Source organism: Canis aureus, chromosome 26 (assembly GCF_053574225.1).
Source record: "Canis aureus isolate CA01 chromosome 26, VMU_Caureus_v.1.0, whole genome shotgun sequence".
Lineage (NCBI taxonomy): Eukaryota > Metazoa > Chordata > Mammalia > Carnivora > Canidae > Canis > Canis aureus.
In genome coordinates this window covers 28,000,831-28,024,718 of record NC_135636.1, presented here as the reverse complement: position 1 = coordinate 28,024,718, position 23,888 = coordinate 28,000,831, and the positions used below count along the sequence as shown (strand labels likewise).

The 23,888-nt window shown below is 50.5% G+C and overlaps 1 protein-coding gene and 1 long non-coding RNA gene across 4 annotated transcripts in view; one reads left to right on the top strand and one right to left on the bottom strand.

Moving 5' to 3' along the window:
• Positions 1-1,620: 1,620 nt before the first annotated feature.
• Positions 1,621-21,958, bottom strand: BPIFB1 (BPI fold containing family B member 1). 3 transcript variants are annotated; one of them, XM_077872744.1, is made up of 16 exons: positions 21,867-21,958; positions 19,389-19,548; positions 18,081-18,222; positions 17,295-17,402; positions 16,457-16,606; positions 15,631-15,712; positions 11,884-11,947; positions 9,874-9,959; positions 8,696-8,875; positions 7,826-7,879; positions 7,189-7,347; positions 6,672-6,739; positions 6,095-6,140; positions 5,169-5,232; positions 4,177-4,253; positions 1,621-1,798 (listed from the first exon to the last, which is right to left on the bottom strand). In XM_077872744.1, the coding sequence occupies exons 2-16, from the start codon at positions 19,501-19,503 to the stop codon at positions 1,766-1,768; spliced, it is 1,428 nt and encodes a 475-aa protein (XP_077728870.1). In that variant the 5' UTR covers positions 19,504-19,548; positions 21,867-21,958; the 3' UTR covers positions 1,621-1,765. The 3 variants fall into 3 exon arrangements, with proteins under 3 accessions (XP_077728870.1, XP_077728871.1, XP_077728869.1); XM_077872745.1 differs by having other exon boundaries at positions 21,761-21,896; XM_077872743.1 differs by lacking the exon at positions 21,867-21,958 and adding an exon at positions 19,781-20,369.
• LOC144298199 (uncharacterized) overlaps positions 16,129-23,888 on the top strand; it is a 75,685-nt gene continuing 67,925 nt past the window's right edge. The window contains exon 1 of the long non-coding RNA XR_013365158.1: positions 16,129-16,351. This is a non-coding gene — a long non-coding RNA (uncharacterized LOC144298199). The remainder of the gene's footprint in view (positions 16,352-23,888) is intronic.

Sequence of the window (23,888 nt, the reverse complement as noted above, 5' to 3'; positions counted from 1 at the left end):
TGCAGAGCACATGCTGGTCTTGGTTTGGCTTCCCCAGAAGCCATCCTGAGAGCAGGATTTGAGGGCAGGTGGCTGATTTGAGCGGCGATCCCAGGAGATGCCGGTAGAGGGGGAAAGAGAGGTGGGGAAGGAGCCGGCCCAGCCCTTGGAGGTGTTAGTAAGCAAGTGATCCCCGTGGGCACCTGGGTTTGGTCCTGTGGGGTGCTGTGGGAGCCAGTGTGGAGTTCCTCCCTGCCCCGATGGATGAGGAAGCAGGTTATTTATCCACCAAACTCCAGGGTGCCCCTCCTCCAGGAACTGATCATGGGTGGCTGGAACCCGGGAGCCATGGCTGTCTTGGAGAAGTGCCCTCATTTGGCCAGTCTTTTGAACCCCTGGCGTCAACAAGGTCATGGGGTGGGACAGAAATGCCATCCCTGGGACCAGATGGGACCGTAGACTAGAAGCCCTGCTCCATCTTTCAGGCTCCTCAAAGTGCTCCTTCCCCTCACATCCTTATACAACCCTAGGGAGCTGGAAGGGTCCCGCCCCAAACAGGTGATCGACTTTCTCATCTTCATGGTGAGAGAGGGTTCAAATCCAGACTCAGTCATGATTCGGGAAAATAATGGAATGTGATGCGTGGGGATGTAGATGGCAAAGTGTCTGGGAATTGGGGATGCGAGGGGAAGCTGCCACATGGCGCCTGGCCCCAGAAGTGTTTGCTGCCCTTGTAAACACCTTGAGTGGGGTCTTGTCCTGTCCTTTCTGTGTCCTTCTGGGCCTGGGTTGTGTCCTACAGATAGGAGAAGCTCCTTCCTGGCTGCATTCCCAGGCTGTCATCTGTTCTTATGGGCTGGTTTATGCCCTGAAGCTGGGTAATGCCTCTTCCTGAAACACCCACCTGCCCCTTCCTGGGAGGCCCCTTGTGTGACTGAAGGGCTCTGTGTCCTGGGGCAGGCCTGGAGTCTGGAGGACAAAGGCCCTGTTGTTGGTACTAAACTTGCTGGCATCAGGGAGACTAGGAGACAATGGCAGCCATACACTGTCCAAGTGGGAAGGGCTGTCAGTGCTAAGGCCTGACGTCCTGAAAGCCAGGTAACAACAGTGACAGTGACATCATTCACAGATGGCATTGTCCGGGTACCCTGTGCCAGGAACCCTTCTCTCTCATTTCATCTTCACCACCCCCTTCCAAGGTAGGGACTATGGTTCTCCCCATTTTATAGAGAAGGAAACAGGCCCACAGAAGGGAAGCCACATCCCCGGGTCAAACATGACCATTGAGGGGTCATGTCAAAACTCCAAGCCTAGTTCATTTGCCTCCAGAATCACACTGTTCAGAGAGCCCTCAAGTCCTCACACTATCTAGATCAACAGAACAGGTGTCCTACCATACTACTGAGGCTGACACAGAAGGTAGAGGAGCACAATTGGCTTTCTTATCCCTTAGCCCAGGGAGGAAGCCATGACCCTGACATTCTCCATATATCGTCCAAATATGTCCCAGACATAGCTTGGACATGGCCCAGATCGGCTCAGGTGTGCCTCAACATGACCTAGAGGGGGCTTGGATGTCAGGTTCCCAAGCCTGCCAGAGTTAAAATAACTCCTGAGTTGGGACAAAGATACACTCCAGACTGTAGGAGTCACAGATAAATCTTTATTTATTGCAGAGAGAGGTGGTCTACAGAGCTGGCGTCCATACTTCCTTTGGGACCCAGCCTGCCCTGGATGGCCACCTTGATCCAAGTCTTCATGGGAGTGAGGAGAGCAGTCCGGGGTTCTATGAGGAGGCTGGGGTGACCACAAGGGCATCCTGGAGTTGAGGAGACAAGTCCATTCAGTGTTTTACCTCCTGCTTTGATGTGGTTTATGCTGGTGGTCCTCCACCGGGTGACCACGGGGGATTATGATCCTGAACTCACTCACTCACACACAATTCTTGGAAGGATCAAAGTCTGTGTGGGAACAGTGATGTTGTGCAGGGGTCTGGGGCGCAGGTAAAGTATCTGCATGCAGAGTATGGGATTGCATAGGACTGTTGTCCCTAAGCCCAAGTGATCACCAGAACTCTTCAAAAAGCTTCACAAAATGCAAATTCCTGGCTGTAGTCACTGGGTGCCAGCCAGCTAACTTTTTAATGATGCTCTGCCTTTTTTATTTTTTGAAACTAAGTGTGATACAAGGAACGTGACCTATTAAGTTTCCCCCAATCTTTTATTATAATAATTAAAAAAAGTTTTAATTTATTTATTCATGAGAGACACAGAGAGGCAGAAACATAGGCAGAGGGAGAAGCAGGATCCCTGTGGGAAGCCTGATGCAGGACTCGATCCCAGGACCCTGGGGTCACGCCCTGAGCCAAAGGCAAATGCTCAACCATGGAGCCACCCAGGTGCCCCTATTATGATGATTTTTAAACAGAGAGCAAAGTGGAACGAATTCTCCAGTGATCACTTGAATACTAAGCACGTAGTTTCTATTACTAACTCTTTCTGAACCATACTTGCTTTATCTCATATCTATCCATTTATTCATGCCTTCAGCTAGCTTTTAAAACATAAATTACAAAGCTATAAAAAGGAAATCAATGGGCTACTAGCTCAAAATAAATGAATAGAGCAAAACAGGAAACTTGGAAAGAGATCCAAAGAATGAGGCGATATCTTTCCAACCCAAAGTGCAAATGATGGGCTATGCAATGCAAGTTGATAAAAAAAAAAAATGAGGAAAGTACCTAAATGCCCCTTAAGAAGAGATATGTGAAATAAACCAAGCTCTAGCCATCCAGTTGTATGGACAATGTTGTTCATCCAACATGAATCGAGCGTAATATGTATTTTAGATAAGCTGCTTATGTTGTAACTGGACTATTGTAATGTAGTCAGTCCATTAGTGTATGCCCTGTGTATTCATGCATCTGCTGGGTTTTATGGAGGAGGAAGCTGGGCTCAGGCCAAAGGACCTGCCTGAGGTCAGGGCTAGAGAGAGGCAGAGCCGGGATTGCACTGGTCCTTGGGTTCCTGAGTCTAGAATTTTCAGCCTCTCTCTGTACTATCCCAGCACTTTTCTCATTATTCTCCATCACAGTCAGCTGAAGGGTGTACACAGATTTTGAGGTGGGCAGTAAGTCATACATTAACTGGCCTCTGAAACTAGTTAACCAAGCCTCCTACCCTTCTACCAAATGTGACCTCGTGGTATGGGGAGGCATTGTTGAGACTTCCTTTCCTCTTTGAATTTCGCCAGCATGAAATTCTGAGATGAAAGGAAATAGCTCAGGAAGTCAGTGATACCAATCCACAGCTTTGGGCAAATCAGGACTAATATAAGTTAAAGGTTTGGTCCAAGGTGGCTTCTGGCCTTGAGTTGGATACCTTGGCCATGGAAAGGTAGGCAATCAGCCTGTGAATTTTCTTAATTCTAAATAATTCTGCTTTCAATATCTCCCCCACCTAGAGTGGACTAGAAACTCCAGGAAGGCAGAGGTTTTGTTCACTGTTGTGGTCAATGCCTGGTACACAGTAGGTGCTTAGTAAATGCCTGCTGGCTGGCTGACTGAGATGGGCCTACCTCACTGTCATTGGCTCCTGCAGAAATTAGGGCCTGGAGCACGTGTTAGGAGGGCAGGTGTGGAGTACAAACCCCAACTGTGCCACCTACAGTGCTTGTGTCCTTGGATATGGATTTGCCATTTTTGGGTCTCAGTTTCCTTACGTTTAAAATGGGGATTACGGCAGGATCTGCTATATTGATGGGTGTGAAGACTGAATAAGATGTTGGTTAGTGGCACAAAACAATTATGGGCTTTTAAATATTATTAATGTTAATATTGGGGGGTGGGAGTGATGCTGCTTCAGCTCCCCTCCCTAGCAGCTGTCAAGGAGAGTCATTGCTCAGCGAATGTCTATTGAGCATTTACCATGTGCCAGGCATTACTGACTGAATGAACAAGTGAATGAATGAATAACAAGGAGAGTGGAGAAAGCTGGAGGTGAATGCACCCCAGGCCAGGACGGTCTCACTCTTACACATACAGATGAAGAAGTGAGACCCGGAAAAAAGAAGAGGCTGGTCCAGGGCCCCCCGTGAGTGACCAGCAGGGTCAGTGTTGGAGTGCAGGCCCTGCCTCCCTGCCCAGGGCTCCCCCAGCGGCTGTGCCCTCCCTGGGGCAGAATGTTTAACCCCACTCACCTTGGTAAGAAAGCATGAAGCTGCCTCGAATCCCCAGGCCTTCACAATTGATATGGGGATTCCGGATCTTAATTTGCCTGAAATAATAAATGTGGTCAGAGACCGGTGGGCTTGGGGTGGGATTGAGCAGCCATGGGCAGGGAACTCGGGACCTGGCACACTCAGTTCGGACTGTCCCTCCTGCCTCTGCTCACTGTTCTCTGGCCCCAGCATCCACCCAGCCGCAATCCCCGCCCTATGCTTCCAGCACCAGCTGCTGTTGGCTCCAGAGGGCACCCCTCCCACTTCTGCTCATGAACCATCAGGAACTCCTGTCATTCACAACAGAGATGTCTATACATTTAGATTTCCTACTCTAATAAAATAAGAAATGAAGAAAGACGTGGTTTGCATAGGTTACTAATTCTCCCCACTCCCTCAATCTGGGGCTTCATTAGAGTAATTCCACCGTTGCCCTTGGCTTCCTCCACTGTAACACAGACAACAGTGCAAACATCAGCGATGGTACAGAGATGTTGAGACCCGACTGTGCCAGGCACCTCCTTGGGCCCCTTGCAAACATCGTCTCCTTTATGCGCCCGAGGAGGGTGCTTTTATTTTCCCATTCTACAGACGGCAAAACTGAGTTAGGATGGAAAGGCAGCTTGTTCAAGGCCAGATAGCCAACAAGAAGGGGAATCAGGACTCGAACCCAGGTCTACCTGAGGCACCTCGAGTGTGCTCTAGTGTCTGTTTACACCTCTGTCTCTCTCCTGCCATCAGCCCAGTGAGGCGGGGGCATTGTCTGCTTCACCTTTGTCTGCCTAGGTTCTGGCACTAGTAAATGGGGCTAGGAAGCTGGAGATGGAAGAGGTCATTTCTAGTTGGGTGACTGGGAAGGCTTCCTGGAGGAGGTAGAACTTGAAGTAGGCTCTGAGGATGGATGGAAAGTGAGATGCAGACATCACCCTCCAAGCCCTGGGGAATGGGGGATGTATAGCAAAGGGACGCACCGTTCTCATTTGGCAGTAGGACGGAGATGAGGATCTCAGTGGTGATGTTTTCTAAAACTTCAGGCTGTGAAAGAGAAGGTCACTGTTACCCTGGCTGAGGATCTCAAGTCCCCCAAGTCATTCCTAAAATGGGTCCAGCCCGGCCCCATGGCCAGGGCAATCAGGAGAGATGCTGGAATCCCAGGGTACTGCCATTCAGAGCTGAGAGGGTTCCCAGGACCAGACAGGCTGGGGGGCAAATAGGTCCAATTGACTCCCAGTGCATGGGGGGATATTGGGTAGCATTAGGGGGCTGCACCCCCACCCTCAGGGGCTCCACTGCTGTGTTCTAGCTGAATTTGTTCCAAGGGAATTTCAACCAGTTCCCTGAGTTTTGACTTCTCCAGTGAAGTCAAAGTTCTGATTATCATGTGGGATATCACTTAAAAATTAGCCAAAAAATAAATAAAATAATAAATAAAAAATGAAAGATAATGAAACAAAACACGTGGACAAAAAACCAAAACAAAACCTTGCAAGAAGACAGGATTTAGCCAGTCTGAGATCTCTAAGCCACTCTGACTCCGCTGGGGAAACAGAGGCTGACCAGAGGTCACTGAGGTGAAGTGAGTCTACATGAGCAAAATGAGAATGGGAAAAGAAGGGATTTGGTTTTTGATGAAAGATCAAAATGTTACAGAAGAAAAGTGAATGTGTATCTGTATATCTGTGATTGTGTGTTCTCAGCTGTGTCCTGCATATAGTAGGTGCTCAGTAAACACCAGAGCCAGGAGGTAGGACTTTGTAACAGATAACATGGAGGTTGGCCAGCCCATCATGGAGCTGCCTATGGCAACCTGGTTCCAAGCAAATCTTGGTCAATGTTTCTTTTTTTTCAATGGACTATCTTGGCCTCTGTGCCCCAGGGATGATCTATTAATACTCACGTTGAACAGGCCAATGCCTGAGTTCATCAAGTGGATCCGATCAGAGCTGCAACAGAAGATGCCCTTGAGAATTCATTCATTCATTCAACAACTATTTATGGAGCACCTACTAGGTAGGGCTTGATTTGTCCCACAAGGCTCAAGTTTGCAACCCCTGAACTCCCTTTGGCATAGCAGCAAGAGGGCTGCGGGATGTGGGGAGAAGGTGGGCAGAGGTGCAAAAGGCAGCTGGAGCCCTGTGCTTCTGGGCTGGGCTCATGGGGGTCAGCATCGGGGCTTGACTGTCACTTCCAGCGTCTTGGAGTTGTCCGGAATGAGATGAGGGGATGGTGCTGGGCATGTTGTTCCCACGGCTGGGGTCAGCCTGTCCCATGGCTGCTGTAAGGCCACTTTTCTTTCCTCCCTTTTCTCTGATATTTGGTTCCCACAGCAGGACAGTCCAGGCAAGGTCTCCTTTCTACACCTCCCAGAGTAACCTTTACTTCATGCTCATACATATGGAGGTTTGAAACACTGGGTGTTTAAAGAAAACCATTGGTCACAAGGTGGTGAGACAATGATTTATGTGTTTGTTTACCTGATTTCATTTAAGTTGAGCATAAGTCGGTCACCTTTGGTGTAAAACTGAGCTTCTGAGCTGGCTTCCTGCAATGAGAGAAGGCTGTTTCTTTCAATACTTGTGTCAAACATAGGGGCAGAAAGGCTCTTCCAGCTGATGTTGTCAACCTGATAGGATATTATCAGCCGGGGCCCTTGGATAATCTATCTGAGGATGAAGGTGGTACTTAGGAAAACAAAATTGCCAGATGGGAAGAGAAGAATGAAGATGACATTGTTGGAGCACCTGAAACTGGCTATTTTTGGTTAGGCCATCTGGACTTTTCATTATATGAGCTAATACAGTTCCTTCTGTGCATGTGAATTAAGTTTCTGCTCAAAGATCCTAACTAATAAAGTCACAGGACCAGAGTTGGGCCTCCAACTGGGCAACGGGAGTGTGGAAACAATTAGCAAAGCAAGAGGGTGCTCAGTACAGTGAACAGGCACAGGAGGGGCCCCAGATTGCTGCTCACACCACAGACAAGTGAACTCACGATGCCCAGGGTAAAGAAGGGGCGGCGGGCTTCATTGGTGGCGAACACTTCCAGCACGATCAGTTGGGCCACCTTGGGGCTGCCCTGGTCCAGAAGGAGCTCTGGGGTCTCCTGAGTCAGGATCTTCACCATCTGTGTGGGTCCCAGCTGATCTGCAGCCTGGAGAGACATCAGATCCACATGGGGCCTCCCAAGGGCCCACCAGGGCCCCGTGCAGTTGCTGTGGCCTGGCCCCCCAGCCACCTTCCTGGCCTCCCTACTTCCTCTCTTGCTGCAGCCACCATCCTTCTGCCCCATCCTGGAGTGGATTGTTGGTATCCCCATCTCACAGCCTTTGGTTTTGCTTCTCCCTCCGGCAGGAATACTCTTCTCTTCAGGGAAGCCCTCTCTCATTTTCTGGATTATATTAGGTGCCCCAGTCATGCCCTCGGAACCCCTGGAATCTATCCTTTGTTACCACACTTGTAACTGAAATATCATCTGTGTAATTGATGCCATTAGACTGAACGCTCTGTGAGGACAGCAGACACCAGCGCTGGAAGGAAACCGAGCAGTCCCACATGCATTTTACTTCCCGGAGGTCAGTGGACAGACCACAGCAAGCACCCATCAAACTGCTGATGGCAGGCGGACCAACCTTCTCACTGATCGTCTTGATGTTTGACTTCAACCGGCGGGCCAGCTCAGGAAGCTGAGGATGAGGGGGAGGCAGAGCAGGTCAGCTAGAGGGGACAGGGGAGGCATGCCTCCCATAGTCCCACTGCCTGGATCCCCACAACCCCAGGAAAGCTGGGTGGATCTGATGGCCCAGGCCCCAAGACTGTCGCTGGTGGAAAACAGCCTCTGCGTCAGCTGCTGTGGGGCATGGGATCCTCACCAGCCTGGACTTTCGCTATGGGTTGTTGGTGTTTGTGGGTGTTGGGCCGAGGACATGGAGATGTGACCCAGTTCTTACTATAGTCATGAATGTGGTTGCTGGTGATCATTCCCTTTTTCTCAGCTTACTAACTTTGGGCCAACCCCTCAGTTTCCCCACTGGTCCACTCTGGAGGAGGTAGCACACTCCAGTTGACTGGTGATAGTTATCTGCTGTGCTGGGTTGACAAGGATTCTGAGGCCATGTCGGCATCCAGGCTCGATAGTAAGGAGGGCCCTGATCAATCAGTGATGTCTGCCACGGGCCCCACAGTGGACAGCGGGCACGACTGGACAAACTCACTATCTAAGACGCCCTTTGGCTCAATGGGACTGTTAATTGGTAGAGGAAGCAGTTGTATCAGGTTCTAGAAAGTAGGACTAGGACTGAATCTTATAAGGAAACTTCTAGCTTTAGAGCTATAGTCTATCTGTTAGAGGAGGGAGTGAGCTCTCAATTACTGGAGGGACTTAAACTGAGCCTGACAAAGGATTACTACTCAGAGGCTTAGGGCAGTCCTTGAGCCCTTTTGATTCGGGAAATTCTCATGGTGTAGCGGAGGGGGCCCTGTCCTCTCGTGCCAAGACTTACCACATAGTCCACCAGGACCACGAGTTCATCTGGAGGGAGCAAGGAAGCTACCACAGCATTCACCACATCCTGCCTCACAGTGAGGCTGAAAGGGGTGGTGTCCAGGTAGGGGACCGTTAGGGAAACTGCAGACTCATTGAACCACTTGGTCACATTTCCCTGGAAGTCTGAAAACTTGGCCTGAGAAGACACAAAGCAGATGGTTGGCTGGAAACTTGAACTCCAAAAATGTACCCAATAATAACCTCGAAGACAATGACACCATTTGGCCTATTTCCCTTTGTGCCTTTGCTGACAGGGAGCTCAGCCTGGAATTCAGGTGGTGAGTGATCTCAGGTGGCCAACAACAGCGACTCCACCAGCACCCTTCAGTTAACCTCTGATTCTGTAAAACCCAGATGTCCTATTTGGCATTTAGGTTTTTGACCTCTCAGAGACCTCACAAACCCTTTGGATGAAGGGACTATTCAAAACTGCAACCAAAGTGATGAAAATGTTTGGTTGCAACAGTTGCCTGGAGTAACCAAGTAAATGGCTCTGGGCCTTACGCTGTCCAGGCTCTCCTGGTCCCTCAGGGACCTCAGCCCCAGGATGATTGCATGGCCCCACATTTCACAAAGGGTTCCTGCTGTTCCTCCTGCCTGCTGGGCCCTGTGCAGCCTCACTTCACCTTCCCCTTGGTGACTATTATTGTCTCCATTTTACAGATGAGGAGAGAGGCTCAGAGAAGTGATAGAATTTGCCTGAAGTCACACAGCCAGGGAGTTGTGAGGCTGAGAGAGAAACTCAGGTCTGTGTGACCTCCAGGGATGGGTCCTGATCCTGGGCTCTTGTTTCAAGGTCATCAGATATTTGGGGTTTGGCAGGGGCTTGCCTAAGAGGAAGGCTGAGAGCCCCAGTGCCGACTCTGGCCTCTGACTGGGGAAACCAGAGTGGGAGGACAGATCTCTGGGACCGATGTTCTGTGTGGAGCCTTTGGATTCCACCTGCTGGTGTTCCTCCGTCAGGATGGATTACATGGGACTGTGCTCGGCCTGCTGAGTTTCTAAATCAGCCTGTGTGTCCTAGCCGTGAGTGGTGTTTTCTTCCCTGAAACAGACCAATGGTGTCTAATCCTTGGCAATTAAAGAAGAGCAGTGATTATCTCTACTTTACTTTTGAGGTCCCGTGACACTCACCCCCAGCTTGAGTTGGATGACATTACCCTTGATGGCAGGAGACAGAGGGTCAAACTCCAGACGGTCAGAGCTGAAGGAAATAGGCACTGCTCAGGGACAAGAAGAAAGTTCTGTGAGACAGGAGGGCAGCACTGGATGGTGTGCTTTGGGGGCTGCTTTTGGCTGAAGCTGCATTATTGCCTGGGGGTCAGTAGGGAGGAGCGGAAATAACGATGCTGACAATGATAATGATGATGAGAATGACTTTTATCAAGCATCTGTCAGGCACCACATACTGTGCTAAACCTTTACACTTACAGTTCACACTCAGTTTTCACAATAACATTAGGAGGTTCCCCCCTTACAGATGGGGAAACAGGCTCAGAAAAGCAAAATGAGTTGCTCAAGGTCATAGAGTGAACAGATTTTGAACCCAGTTGGTCTGATGCCAACGTCCTGGTTTGGAACCAGAGTGAACTATTGTTTATAACTCTGCCTCCTCCAGTGGACCACGATCTGCACCCCTTAGCAGGACAGCGTAGCTGGTGCACGCCCATCTGTGCCCTGGCTCGCTTGTGTTCCCCTGAGGATTCCCCTCATGGCCAGCAGGCGGCAGTGGTGTCTCAGCTGCCCTGGCTGTTGGGCGGAGAATGGGGAGGGCTGCACAGAAGTTCAGGCACAGGCGGAGGGTGAATCCTTGGACCACCTGCTCCCCTGGGGAAACGTCCTGCCCTGCCCCTGAGGAGCAGAGGAGCCAGACAGACTTCTGTTCGAGCCCCAAGAGCCTTGGCTACTCTATTCCTACCTCTGAACTTCAATGTTCTCATCTTAAAACCGGGGTAGATATAATAGAAATACCTGCCTCATAGGTTGTACAGGACTGGTCCTTACTTAGGTTGGCTCATATCTGACTTACACCACACTTGGAACTTGCAGAACTGGGTTCAAGCTTTCCCCTATGACTACTTTCTTCTGTGAACTTGGACAAATGACTTAATTTCTCTGAGCCTCCACTTTCTTATCTATGAGGTGGGATGCTGATGGCTACTTCATGGAGTTATCTGAGGAGTCAGCGAGACCCAGCCCAGTAGGTGCTCTTTGGGTGCTCACCGCGTACTGCTTCCATTCTCCTCTTCCCCTCCTCCCTGGTCATCTTCTGGCTGAGCTGCTTCAGATCTTGAGACAGCGGATGGTAGAATTTTCTTCTTCCCACTAATTCCCACTCTGGGAGCTCTGAGCACAGCGCAGTTGTGAGGTCTGCACAGAGTCTTCCCATCTCTGCTACTCTCAGGGAGGGAGAAATGGCCTCCTTCCTGAGCACGCGTCTTGCCTCCTCCCTTGTCTTCTCTTCTCTAATAGGCTGCAGTAATTGCCGTCTCATCCACTCATTCATTCGTTCATCCATTCAGCTCCATTTGTATACAATTCTCTGTGCAGGGGTCCCTGGGTGGCTCAGCAGTTTAGCGCCTGCCTTTGGCCCAGGGCGTGACCCTGGAGACCCGGGATCGAGTCCCACATCGGGCTCCCTGCATGGAGCCTGCTTCTCCCTCTGCCTGTGTCTCTGCCTCTCTCTCTGTATCTCTCATGAATAAATAAATAAAATCTTTAAAAAACAACAACAACAAAACCCCACTGCTCCATGCAGGTAGAGCATCTGCTACCTGCCTGGAACTACCCTGTAAACTTTTAATCCTAACAATCTTGTGGTATAGGAAACCCCGTTTTATAGATGAGGATAGGAAGGTGGGGTGGCTTTCCCAAGTTACGGAGCAAGTCAATGGCAGAGTTGGGATTTGAACCTGGAAATCTGACTCACACAAAAACTTGCACAGAGTAGGTACATGTGAAGTCACAGGTGTGGTGAATTCCTGTCTGCTCATCTTTGAGAGGGACTCCTAGATGCTCATTGCACTTGCTACTGGGCCAGGTTGCGGCTCAGCCTTGACTTGGGAGGCCTCTGCTGGGCAGAGCCAGGATGTGGTGGCTGGCTCAGCAGTAAGGGAAAAAGGTGGGAGAGAGCAGAGCACCTACCCCTCAGCAGGTTCATGAGGTCTGCATGCATGTCCTCAAAGGCTGCCTCGAGCACGGGACACAGCTGCAACAGCACAAATGCAGAGGCTCCATTATCGAGGGGCCAGAACACAACCCCACAATGACCCACACTTGGCCCGTCCAGCCAGGCTTTTGTTCATGGGATTGACAACCTGGTGTTGTGTCCACTCTGCCAGCCATTTTTGCATTCAGAGCCCACCCCGGCCCCCAGCGTGGCCTGGGATCTTTTGCAGTGGTTTGTCCCTTACCCTGTGCCCAGGAGTGTACCTGGCTGGCCAGCTGCCCTCCCCATCAGACCCCTTGTCCTGTTCACGAGAGCCCATGTTTTCCATGAGAGGGAAATGGAGAATTTGTTTCCTAATTCAGTTCCTTAGTCGACCAGTCATTACTGAGTTCCTTCTGCATGTCAGACTCTAGAACGGGGGCTGGCAAGGCAGAGCCAGCAAGACTCATGAACAACCTATGTGCCTTTTGTGGGTTTCTAGATCCAACATATCCCTTTGCCTCCTGAGCTTTTCTTCCCCCCAAAATTTGTAGCAGTTCTCACCAAGGGGCTGATTCTGTTGCCGAGGAGACATTTGGAAGTTTCTTTCTTTTTTTAGATTTTATTTATTCATGAGAGACCCAGAGAGAGAGGCAGAGACACAGGCAGAGGAAGAAGCAGGCTCCCTGCAGAAAGAAGGCCTGATGTGGGACTCGATGCCAGACCCCAGGATCACGACCTGAGCCAAAGGCAGATGTTCAGCCACTCACTGAGCCACCCAGGTGTCCCCATTTGGAAGTTTCTGGAGACACTCTTAGTTGTCACAACTTGGGGGAGGTGTTATTGGCATCTAGTGGCTAGAGGCCAGGGATGCCACTAAACATCCGTCAGTGTGCGGGACAGCTCCCACAACAGAGAATTATATGACCTGAATGTCAATAATGTGGAGGGTAAGCAACCCTGGCCTCACCTAATCCTGGCTTCGCCTGTTTTGCTGAAGGAGGAGTTTAAGCCTTTGACTTGCTTGTGGGACTCAAGAGTCTTGTTCTCAGGGTGTCTGGGTGGTGCAGTTGGTTAAGCGTCTGACTCTTGGTTCCTGCTCAGGTTGTGATCTCAGGGTTGTGAGATTGAACCCCGCATCAGGCTCTATGCACAGTGGGGTCTAGTTGGGATTCTCTCTTCCCTCTTGTTCTGTCCCTCCTGTTCATGCTCTCCCTCTTTGTCTCTCATATAAATAATTAAAATCTTAAAAAACCCCCACAAACCCCAGAGTCTTGCTCTCTGCTCTAGGCAGCCCGTTTTCTGGGGTGGTGCGCTGATTCTGTCATTTGTCTTAGATACAATATCCCCAGTGGAAGAATCTTGCAGTTGACCACCCATCACTACTCTTGAGAAAGGACAGTGCACTTTGAGAAACTTTTTCTATGAAAGTTCTCTATGATCTTTTTCTATGAAAAACCCATTCCCTGCTTCTAACTGCTCTGCTAACCCAGAACCCAGGGAGGATGGAGGACTGGGGGTTGGAGACCCGCAGCATTCACTGTTAGGGGCCAGCCTGTTCCTCGGGGGAGAGGTGTCGCTGGCGACCTTGGCATCATCTCTCAGAATTACCTCTCTTGCACTCCCACCAGTGTCTCTCAACCCTGACTACACATTAGAATTCTCCAGGAAAGTACCTAGAATCCTCTGGAGTACTATGGTCCCACCCAGGCCCATTACATTGGAATCTCCATCAGTACTTTTAAAAGCTTTCCTGGGTGGTTCTGATGTGCAGCTAGGGTTGGGACACACGTATTTACATTGAAAAGGGCTTCGGCATTTTCTGGATGGGCTCCTGACAGATTTAAACATGGTGTGCCTTTCCCTTCATTTTAAGTAAAATATTCATATGATCTTTGTACCAAACTCACTGACTCGTGGTGGAAAATAATGGTGATTAAGAGAACCCCAGCTTTCTCATATCATTCATTATACATGATTTTTCACCCTTAAAAACAGATATTAGGCAAACAGCATTTTTATGCCATATTTTCTAGTGGAAAATACATTTTTAGCTAATAAAATATGATGCTATTTAAAATATGATTTTGCTGGAGGCTGGGAAAAAATTTCCAGCTGGATGCTACTTCAAGAAACTCCCACTTTTAGGAGCACCTGGGTGGCACAGTTGGTTAAGTGTCAGCTCAGGTTGTGATCTCAGGCTGGGGAGATGGAGCCCCACATTTGGCTCTGCACTTGGCACAGAGTCTGCTTGAGTTTCTCTCTCTCCCTCTGCCCCTCCCACTTGCCCTCTCATTCTCTCCCTTTCTCTCTCTAAAATAAAGAAAGAGGGACACCTGGGTGGCTCAGTGGTTGAGCGCCGGCCTTTGGCTCAGACTGTGATCCCAGGATCCGGGGATTGAGGCCCACATCGGGCTCCCTGCATGGAGCCTGCTTATCCCTCTGCCTGTGTCTCTGCCTCTCTCTCAGTGTCTCTCATGAATAAATAAATAAAATCTTAAAAAAATAAAAAAAATCCCACCTTTAAATAGAAAAGAATTCATAAAAGAAAAAATATCTCATGTAAGAAAAGACAAATTTTACAGAATTCTTCACTTTTCAGATTCCTCTTAGAAATCTCTCTGGAATGGTTTAGTAAAGTATTCAATATGATGCAGCTATTACAGTAATTATGAATCTTACACAGTGGCATAGAACAGGTATAACTTAGGGAATATCAAATTATATTGACACTGAGGACAACCACATAAAAATATGAATGCATGTGGGTGGAGATTGGAAGGCGTATAGATATAAGGGAGGAAACGGCTGCCACGTTAAGATGGAAGGATTATGGGCACTTTCCCCCCAAAGTCATTTGAGTTATATAATCTTTTCAATTCAAAGAAGTTTTATTATAAACAAAACATTAGTTATCTGACAAGGTGTTTCGAACCCCAGGAGGCTCACTATGGTGAACCCATCTTGGAATTTACAGTGGAAATCAGTGCTCAAAGTTACAGTTTTAGTTCACCCATGACATACAAGGGACATCTAAATTGAGATGAACTTGTTTATTGACTCAGAAGAATAAACCCAGCAAGGCCTGGTGGGTGACGGACCCCTGAAGACCATGGGTTGTTACGAGACACCGGTATGCTTGAGCCAGCTTGTACCACTTGGTGAGGGCCATGTGTTAAATTTTCAGGAATTTCTGAGCCATGAGCTAAACCTAAACCTTATTAAAAATTCAATTATATAAACTTACAACTAAATTAATTATACTAAAAGCAAAGCTAATGAGAACTCAAAACTCATTACCTCCTAATTATTTTGTTATATTTTACTATTATTGCTCTGGAGGTTATTTATGTCAATTACATCTGTGTGGTGAAACCATACAATAGTGTGCTGCGGGGCATTTCTTACCAACTCTGCTTAGTGGTCTCACACGAGAAGCTTGAAATAGGCCTTAGAGCAAGTGTTTATGCCAGAGAAATCAGCAAGTGCTACAAATCAGGGTCCCTTCCACTCAACCTCCTCAGAGCCAGTTAATAATTTATCAGTACGTCACTGTTCAAGGTCTCCTGGGTGACTTTCGGCAGTTCTGTTACCTTTAGCTCCACGATCCACTGAAAGAATGGTCAGGCCTAGAAGTTTCCCACTCAGGGAGACACAGGTCCCTGAGCATCAACTTGCAGTTCCACCCCAGCCCCACAGGGGGAGCCATCTTTGCAGGCCAGAGAGGCCCTGATTCCACTCACCTGAATTTTCACCAGTTTGGGCAGGGCTGGCACCAGGAAGTCCATGACCGTGTTGGCTAAGGAGTTGACCAGGAAGGAGAGCCTTCCGGAGAGGAGAAGGGGAGAGAGATTAGGAAGGGGCAGAGATGATGCTATTTTACATAAGGGAAGATAGAGCCCAGGGGGGAGGGTGACTTGCTCAAGGTCACACACCCTGTTACAGACAGGGCTGGGAGTAGACCCCCCCAGCCAGGTGTAGATGGTGGCAGAGAGTTGTCAGGGAGTAGAAGCTGGAGGTTGTCTATAGAAACGTATGCTGGGTACTGGGATGGTGGCATTGGCTCTCTCCCCATCCTCCCACTAAGGCAAAGTGGAGGGGAGTCCCATGCTGTGTGCCATGTGTGGTGCTGGGTGCTTGTGGCTGGAGCCTAATCTCATCCTCTCACTGTGGCCTCGAAGCTGAGTCATAGGGATGCAACTTGCCAGTGGCACACAGACAATAAATGAAGGTGATGCATTTGCTTGACGCCAAAGCATGTTTTTACCCTTGGCTCCCCTCACGCCTGCCTGAAGTGGTTTGAGGGGCCCTAAGAATGTGGCTCCTCTCCACTTTCAAATATTTCCCCCACTTCCTGGCAGGATGCCTGAAATCCCACCGACTATGTTTCTGCTCTTGATGTCTTGAACGTTCTTTGGTATCACGGATTCCCTGAAAGGAGCCTCAGCTCAAGAATCAGGATGGGTAAGTCCCTTTCTTTCTCGGGGCCACAGTGTTCTCCATCTGAGAATACCACCTGGCTTCCCTCCCAGGCATGGTGGGAGCCCGGCGGGAGGCGGCCACACTCACTTATGCAGCAGGCTGATGCGCAGGCTCCCCTGGCTAGTGGAGCAGTCAGCGAGGACGAGGTGGGCGTGGCCCCTCTCATTGGTGTTCACTCGGATGATGGCTTGGACCTCTGTTTCCATGTGCATCTCCACGATGGTCTTGACCAGGGGCCTGGGAGTAGAGGTGCCCACACTGTCTCAGCTCCAGATCAGAGCAAACCTGCCGGCTATCTCAGTCTTCTGGTTCTCTTACCTCCCAGCTCAAGCTCCTCTGTCTCTCTAAAACACACACACTGAACTCCGGCTCCTTCCCCAAACCCACTCCTTTCATGATCTTTCCCATCTTGGTTGCTGGCCACTCCATCCTGCCGGTTGCCTCTACCTACCTCTGAAACATGTTCAGAATCTGAGCACTTCTCACCACCTACCTCCCTGTGCCCAAACTGGTCCAAGCCATCGCTACTGTCTCCCTCCCCAAATTATAACAGAGACTTCTGAATGGCCCCCCTGCCTCCAAACACAGCAACCAGAGGGATTCTTTGAAAGTTCAATCATGTCATGTCCCTCCTCTGCTCAGAACCCTCCATGGCTCTCATTTCACTCAGCAAAAACCAAGTCTTTACTTTGGCCCACAAGGCCCCACAAGGATCTCACCTCCCACTATTCTTCCTCCCGCCTTTCTCCTCTTTGTCATTCTTTGGACAAAGCAAGTGTCTCAGGTCAATGGACTCTTGCCTCAGGACCTTTGCACTTGCTCTTCCCTCTGCTTGGGACTCTCTACCAGATATATGCATGGAGAAAAGGGGCAATGCGTGATCGATCCTGTGAGGGCTGCTGTATCTGACTGGTAGGACACTCACGTGTTGAGTCCAGCCACCATGTCCAGGGGGATCTTGACCGTCAGCCCCTGGCCTTCATCTGAGGGTTCCACCTGCAGCTGCAGGATGTTGGCTGAGGTGACTTTCAACCTGGATGGGATGTGGGAGAGATTAGATTCATGTCTCATGCTCAACTGAACATCATTCCCAAACTGGCCCCCTGACTCTTCCCTGTGTCCCCTGGTGCCCCTGCCAGTGGTGTCCAGCCAGCAGCTGGACCTAAGCCCTGTCCATGGCTCCTCCTCAGCATAGTCTGGCCCCCATTTGTCCCCTCCACCACTGTGAGAAATCCTCCCATGGCTCATTGCCACTTAAGAGATGAATCCCAGATCCTTGGGCTGACTTGGAAGACCCTCCGTGACCTGGCCCCACTGACCTCTCAGTCCTTACCTTGGGGTTTGAGTGCCAGCTGTTCTGGGACTCTCACCCCTTTGGGCCTTGGCCCAGGCTGCTCCCACTCCCCAGAATGCCATTTTCTTCTTTTCTCCTGGTGAGTGTGGACTCATTGGCTCACCTGTCACCTCCACTGAGAAGTGTCATCTTCCCCCTTCACTATCCCACCCCAGGCAACCTTCCCCCTTGGGGTCACCCTGTTAGGGTTCCTGTGTCATTGTTAGCTCCTCTGGGAACTTCAGAAGGAGGGACTTTGATCCATTTTTCTTGGTTAGACACCGAGTTGATACCAGGTGATGCTTGTCAACTGGTCAATTGAATAGGCAAAGTGTGTGCGGAAGGAGCAAGCGCCCCGCTTGGTTCTGCTCCACGTACCAGATGATGTGGTTCAGGATGGAATTCACCACATTGCCTAGTATGGGGATGCCCCCGGCTGGCTTCTCCCGTATGCTGCTGAGCAGTGGCAGCTGCTGGAGGATGTCGATGGCATTGTGGTCCTTCAGCTCCTGTGTCAGCCCTGGAGGCAGATCTCAGAGATTAGGGTCCAGCAGGAGGGGCAAGACAGATGGCTTGGCAGTGGCTTCAGGCTGGGAGGGGGCATCACTCAGGGCTACCTGGACCCAGACATAAGGCTGGGAGAAGGATGGCTCCATCCTGACCATCTACTGTGGAGATGTGGCTTTGAGGATGATGGTCCAGATAGGTCATTTTCACATAAACACTCAGGTGGGGACATAGGTGGGACCATTTACCCCTTTGAACATTGCCAGCTTCTGTGGGAGCATTGACCAGAATCCCTCCCACTAGCCAGCAGCAAACTCTCTGGACCCAAGAGGCAGGGAACCCACAAGGCCTTGTTGGGGGCTGTTTTGCTGCCAAAACATACTTGCTAATAACTCTCTGGCTCCCATGTCATGGGCCTGTTGTCCAGAGAGTCTCAGGTACTGAACTGAGATAGGAGAAGTCAGGAGTCTTCAGTTCTGGTCCCTGCTGGACTTTTCCCTGGGCATCCAGAGCCCATTTGGCTTGTGTGAAGAGCAGGTCAGAAGTGCTGAGTGCTCCAGAAGCAGCTCCAGAAGCAGTCCTCAGCCCATGACTGATGAGGATAGGAGTATAAATACCCCAGCTCCCTTAACTCTCTGGCAGGATGACCCAAGTGTGTCCCCTACTGTGTCCTAGAGTCCCTGTGTGTTACTATCTCTCAGCAACAAAGCCAACCTTTGGTCTACTCCATGGTAATGGATGTTAAGCTTTGTCAGTGAAGGGTCTAGAGGGACATGAAGAAGGAGGGGGCCCAGTGGAATCATAGAATTGAAGGGAGGATCTTAGAATCATGGACTCTTGGGATCATAGACACTCCCAGCCATCTTGAGTCTCACCCTAGACCTGGGATCCCAGCTGTGCCTTGCACACTCCCAGTGATGGGGAACTCCCTCCCTCCTTTGGAGGGCTGTTCTGCCTGCCCTCTTGCCTTATGGTGGTAAGGCCTGGGTGGCCCAGACTTGCTTTCTTTTTCTTTTTTTGGTGGGGGTGGACAGAAGGAGAGAGAGAATCTCAAGCAGGTTCCACCCTTAGTGTGGCGCTCAACATGGGGCTCGGCCCCACTACTCTGAGATCATGGCCTGAGCCAAAATCAAGTCAGACACTTAACTGACTGAGCCAGCCAGGGGCCCTGAAACTTACTTTCTTTGATGACTTCTCGGCCGAGGCTAAACACTGCAGGGGGGTTGAGGGTGGTTTCAGCCAAAGTAGTTGACAGCAAACCACAGAGGAGGGTGAAGGCGAATGGGCCAGCCATCTTTGTGGGGATCGGTGAGCAGCAGCAGGTGGCAGGTGAAGGAACCTGGGGTGAGCACAGTTGAAGGAACCTGTTAGCTGGGAAGAGAGGTGAAGGGCAAGCCTGCCATGCCTGGTGACTTGGGGCAGAAAGTCCAGAAGAGGCTATTGAGCAAAGTGGTTAAGAGTGTGGGCTCTGGAGCCTGACCATTTGGGTCTGTGTCCTGTCTCTACTGCCGGATGCTAGTTGTGTGGCCTTGGACAATCAGCTTAGCCTCTCTGGGCCTGTTTTCTCTCACCTGGCAAATGGGCATGATGAAGTAGTGCCCTCCTTCAAAGGGTCTGGCACTTAGAACCCTCCAGAGTCCAACCATAGCCAACTTCACCTCCTGCTTTTTTCCCTACGAAGTTCCAATCATTCCAAACTTCTTGAAGTTCCCAGAACATGTTCTGTCCTGTGTCTGTGTTCTAACTCTTCCTGTGGTACTTTCCTCTTCCTTATCTGCCTGCTGAACTCTTATTCATCTTTCAGAACTCTGCCTGCATGTCCCTTTCTCTGTAGTTTCCCTCTCCTGCAGCCAGAGACCCTGGACTACATGTGGAGAAATGTTGACTGAGGGGCTGCTGTCTGCCCAGGACAGGAAGTTTGGAGGCAAGAGGGCAATGGATACTCAGGTAGGATGCAGGGTGGCAGGAAAGGTGTTTGCTTTGATACTAAGGGGCCTTAGATGGAAATAGGTGGCTGCTTGGAGCCAAGGAGAGAAAGGCAGAGAGAGGAAGAGGCCTGTGGGTGCCTCCTGGGAGAGGACCTTGGGGTATTCTCACTCCTTGGCCACCCCCCCTCTCCACCATGGGGCAGTGCATCAGCCCCTGTCAGCTGGTCCTGAGCTCTCAGCTTATACCTTGGCTCTGCCTCCAAGCTTCAGCCAGGGAAGCTTCTGCCTCTGTAGGCTGTCCTGCTTGGAGGGAAGGAAGATGCTGACCTGGAGATCTGAGTCCTTCAGATCAGTCCTTGGCTCAGCATGTGAGCTTCTTGTTGCCAAAGATAAACAGGGCCTCTGGATGACATGTATCTCTTGGATGGAACAACATGAACTCTCTGAGCCATTTGCTGTAATGATTCAACGTCTGTCTCTTGGACTGGGCTGTAAGCTCCAGGAGGAGGTGTTTGGTCTAGCTGGACCCCATTGTGCACTCCAAGTGCCTGCCATAATGCCTGACACACAGTGGGTGTTTAATAAGTAAGTGGTTGCTGAGTGAATGAATGGCCTCTGGGAATCCTGGAAAAATGGGGAATCTGAGCCTGCTAAACTGAGCAGGTCTGGGCCATGGGGACTGAGAGTGGAAGAGAAATATCATGGGCCTCGGGGTCAGATAGACCTGAGCTGGAGGCCTGCCTCTACCACTTGCTGTGTGATCTTGGGCAAGTGCCTTACCCTCTCTGAATCTGTTTTCCCATCTGTAAAATAAGGGATAATTATAGTACTTATATCACAGGGTTGTTGGGAGGATTAAATGAGCCACAAGAGCTCAATGCGTGTTAGCTGTCATTATGATTATGACAGTATCGTTAATGCTGGGGTCAGAAGAAACCACCTTGCAGTCAAAGCCAGAAGACAGAGGTAATGCCCTGCACCCTTTTGCTCGGGAAGCCCCCCACTCCCACTCCATAATCTTTTTCTTTCAAGCACCTTGACCCTGTTGTTCTTCTCTATCTTTGCACACCAGTCGGTCCTCTGATCAGAGGTCCTCAGGGAGCCGACAGTAGGGCAACATTTCCTCCTGTGGAAAAGTGTCTCCTCCCCAAATCCAAACACCATGTACACAATCACTGCATCATATCTCACCTCCTGGCCTTTGCTTAGGCTGTTCCCTTTACAGTGGGATGCCTTCCTCTCTTCCTTTGTCCAGCCAACTTCTGCTTGGCTTCTCAACTGATGTGCTACCCCTTCCAGGAAGCCTTCCCTGACTGCCCTTTACCACAATGTCCCTGGTCTTTCCCTGAGCACAGCATGTACCACACGACCCATACTGGGAATAACTTGAGGGCCAGGTTAGTCTGATGCTCCTCCTCGTCCCCAGAATCACCCCAGCATAGGCTGGGCACAGAACAATTGGTGTGTGCAGGGTAGGTTTATGTCACTGAGATCAGGTTAGGGAAAGACTTAGCCAATCCAATTCCTTCATCATTGTTCTTTGGTCTTTTGGGCAAGGGGGCTGAGCACCTCTCTACCCCTGATCCTGACCTCAGAGGGTCCTAGTGGACTAAGGGACCTTACCTCAGGGTCAAGTTTTTGTCTTGCTCTTGACCTGACTGCAACAGGTATCTCCAGCTTAGAACCTTCCTGGAGCCCTAGGCTTTCAGCCCCTTCCCTACACTTTTACCTGGACACGCCGGAGTCCTCAGGATGCTCCTCTCCTCAACTGGATAGTGGGTCTGGAAGTCTAACCTTATATCCTGCATGCCCCAGTCTGGGAAGTCACCCTTTGCATTTGGTTCAAGGCTTTGGGCTGGGCTGAGGTCTCCAAAGTAAATATTTGTGGCTTCTGGTGAACCACATCCCTGTCTGGAGACAGCCTTGGGACTCCAGCTTCCTGGGGTTTGGAGAAAGGAGGGTCTGGGCTGGCATGAGGAGTGGGAGGGGCACAGGGGCACATGGCAGAGGAGCTGGACCGGGCACAGTGTGGTTTTGGAAGGGGCTCCCTGCCTTCTGGACAGCTGCTCCTGGGGGGACGATAGCAGTGAGGATGTATTAAGCGCCTACAGCATGGCAGGTACCACCCTGGGCTTTACACTGCTCATGTCAGTGGATTCTCGTCCCCACCAGGATCAGGATCATTATCCCAGTGTTACCAAGGAGGAACCTGCCTTGCATAGTCAGCAAATGACAGAGCCAGGATTCAAACCAGAACTCGGACTTTAAAACCTATTAGGGGATGTCTCTATAGCTTGGCAGATACACAAGGTCCTGGGGACAGTCTGGGTCCAAGTCCTGACTCAGTGGAGGGCAACTTGGGCCACATTTCCTAACCTTTCCAAGTCTCAGTTTTTCATCTGTGAAATGGGAATAATAGTAGCACCTACCTACCAGTGTGCTAAGAGGAACACGGTGGACATGCTTAGAGCACAGGTCCTGGCACAGCGTATGTGCTCAATAACTGTGAATGGTTGTTGCTGTTGTTATTACTTCTTGCAATAGCCTGGGTCTTTGTAGAGAGGCAATGATCATAGTTTAGTCCAGATAGCTGATCTGGGGGAAGGAAGTAATAGCCTTGCCCACCGCTTATTCCTAAATGCATCCAAGGATACGCATCTCCATTAATTAATTCACTCAACAGAATAGGTTTGGATCCCATTTGGGTTACTTTGCTGTGTGGCCCTGGGCAAAGTACTTCACCTCTCTGGGCCTCAACATCCTTATCTGTAAAATGGAGATAATTGTAGCTGCTCCTTCACCGGCTGCTGAAAGCACTTAGTATGTGGTTTTGGTCATTCATTCTGCAATAGTTACTTCCCCGCTTTGCCTTGCCCTTGCCTTCAGGAATCTCAGTGAGTACTTGTGGAATGAAGAATAACAAGGCATGACTGTGCCCCAGAGGAACAAATGAGCGGTCCCCTGGGCCCCCCATCACTCCGCCTGGGTGCAAGCCTTGCCTCACTTAACCTGCACAAGTCACTCATGGGCAGGCATCCTGCCCTGGGGTTCCCAGGGCCATCTGAGGCTCAGAGAGGTGGCTGACTTGCCCCCGGGTCCCGTGGCCAGGGCTACCAGAGCTGGGACTTGGGCCTAGTCTCTCTAGTCGGGACCACAAGATCTTTACCATCCTTTGTCCTTCTTCCCAGTGACCCCAGGCCAGTGTCGGGAGGGTGGGTTGCAAACACAGCCTTTTGATGTGATCTGGGGACTCATTCTTGCTCCTCCACTCAGTCTAGAAGCTGGGCTGGTGGTTCAGAGCTGAGAGGGCCATTGTTGAATCCCATGTCCGTGTGTGTGTGTGTGTGTGTGTGTGTGTGTGTGTGTGTGTGGCGGGGGGGGGGAGTGGGGTGGGACAAGGGAGGGACGGTGAGTGCCCTGAGGCCCTCAGTGTGTGGCCTGGCCCTGGCCAGTCTCCCCTTCCTGGAGTTGTCAAGAGGAACAAAACAAGAGCATTTGCCATCCTGCCATGTTTGCAAATGTACCAAATACCTAAAGATGAGGCACTGTAGGAGGCAGGGAGGCATCCTGGTGGGGATCTTGCCAGTCCCTTGGGCACATCTCTGTCTCCCTCTCCGTAGAGGCAAATGCCCCTTCTTGGGCTCCCCGGCTCGTTATGCCTGCTGCCCGTGGACAATGCCCTCTGTGGGTGCCTGAGCCTGGCGCCAGGGCCGGGGCCTGCATCAGCTCCTGCTTCCTGCCTCTTGGCCCC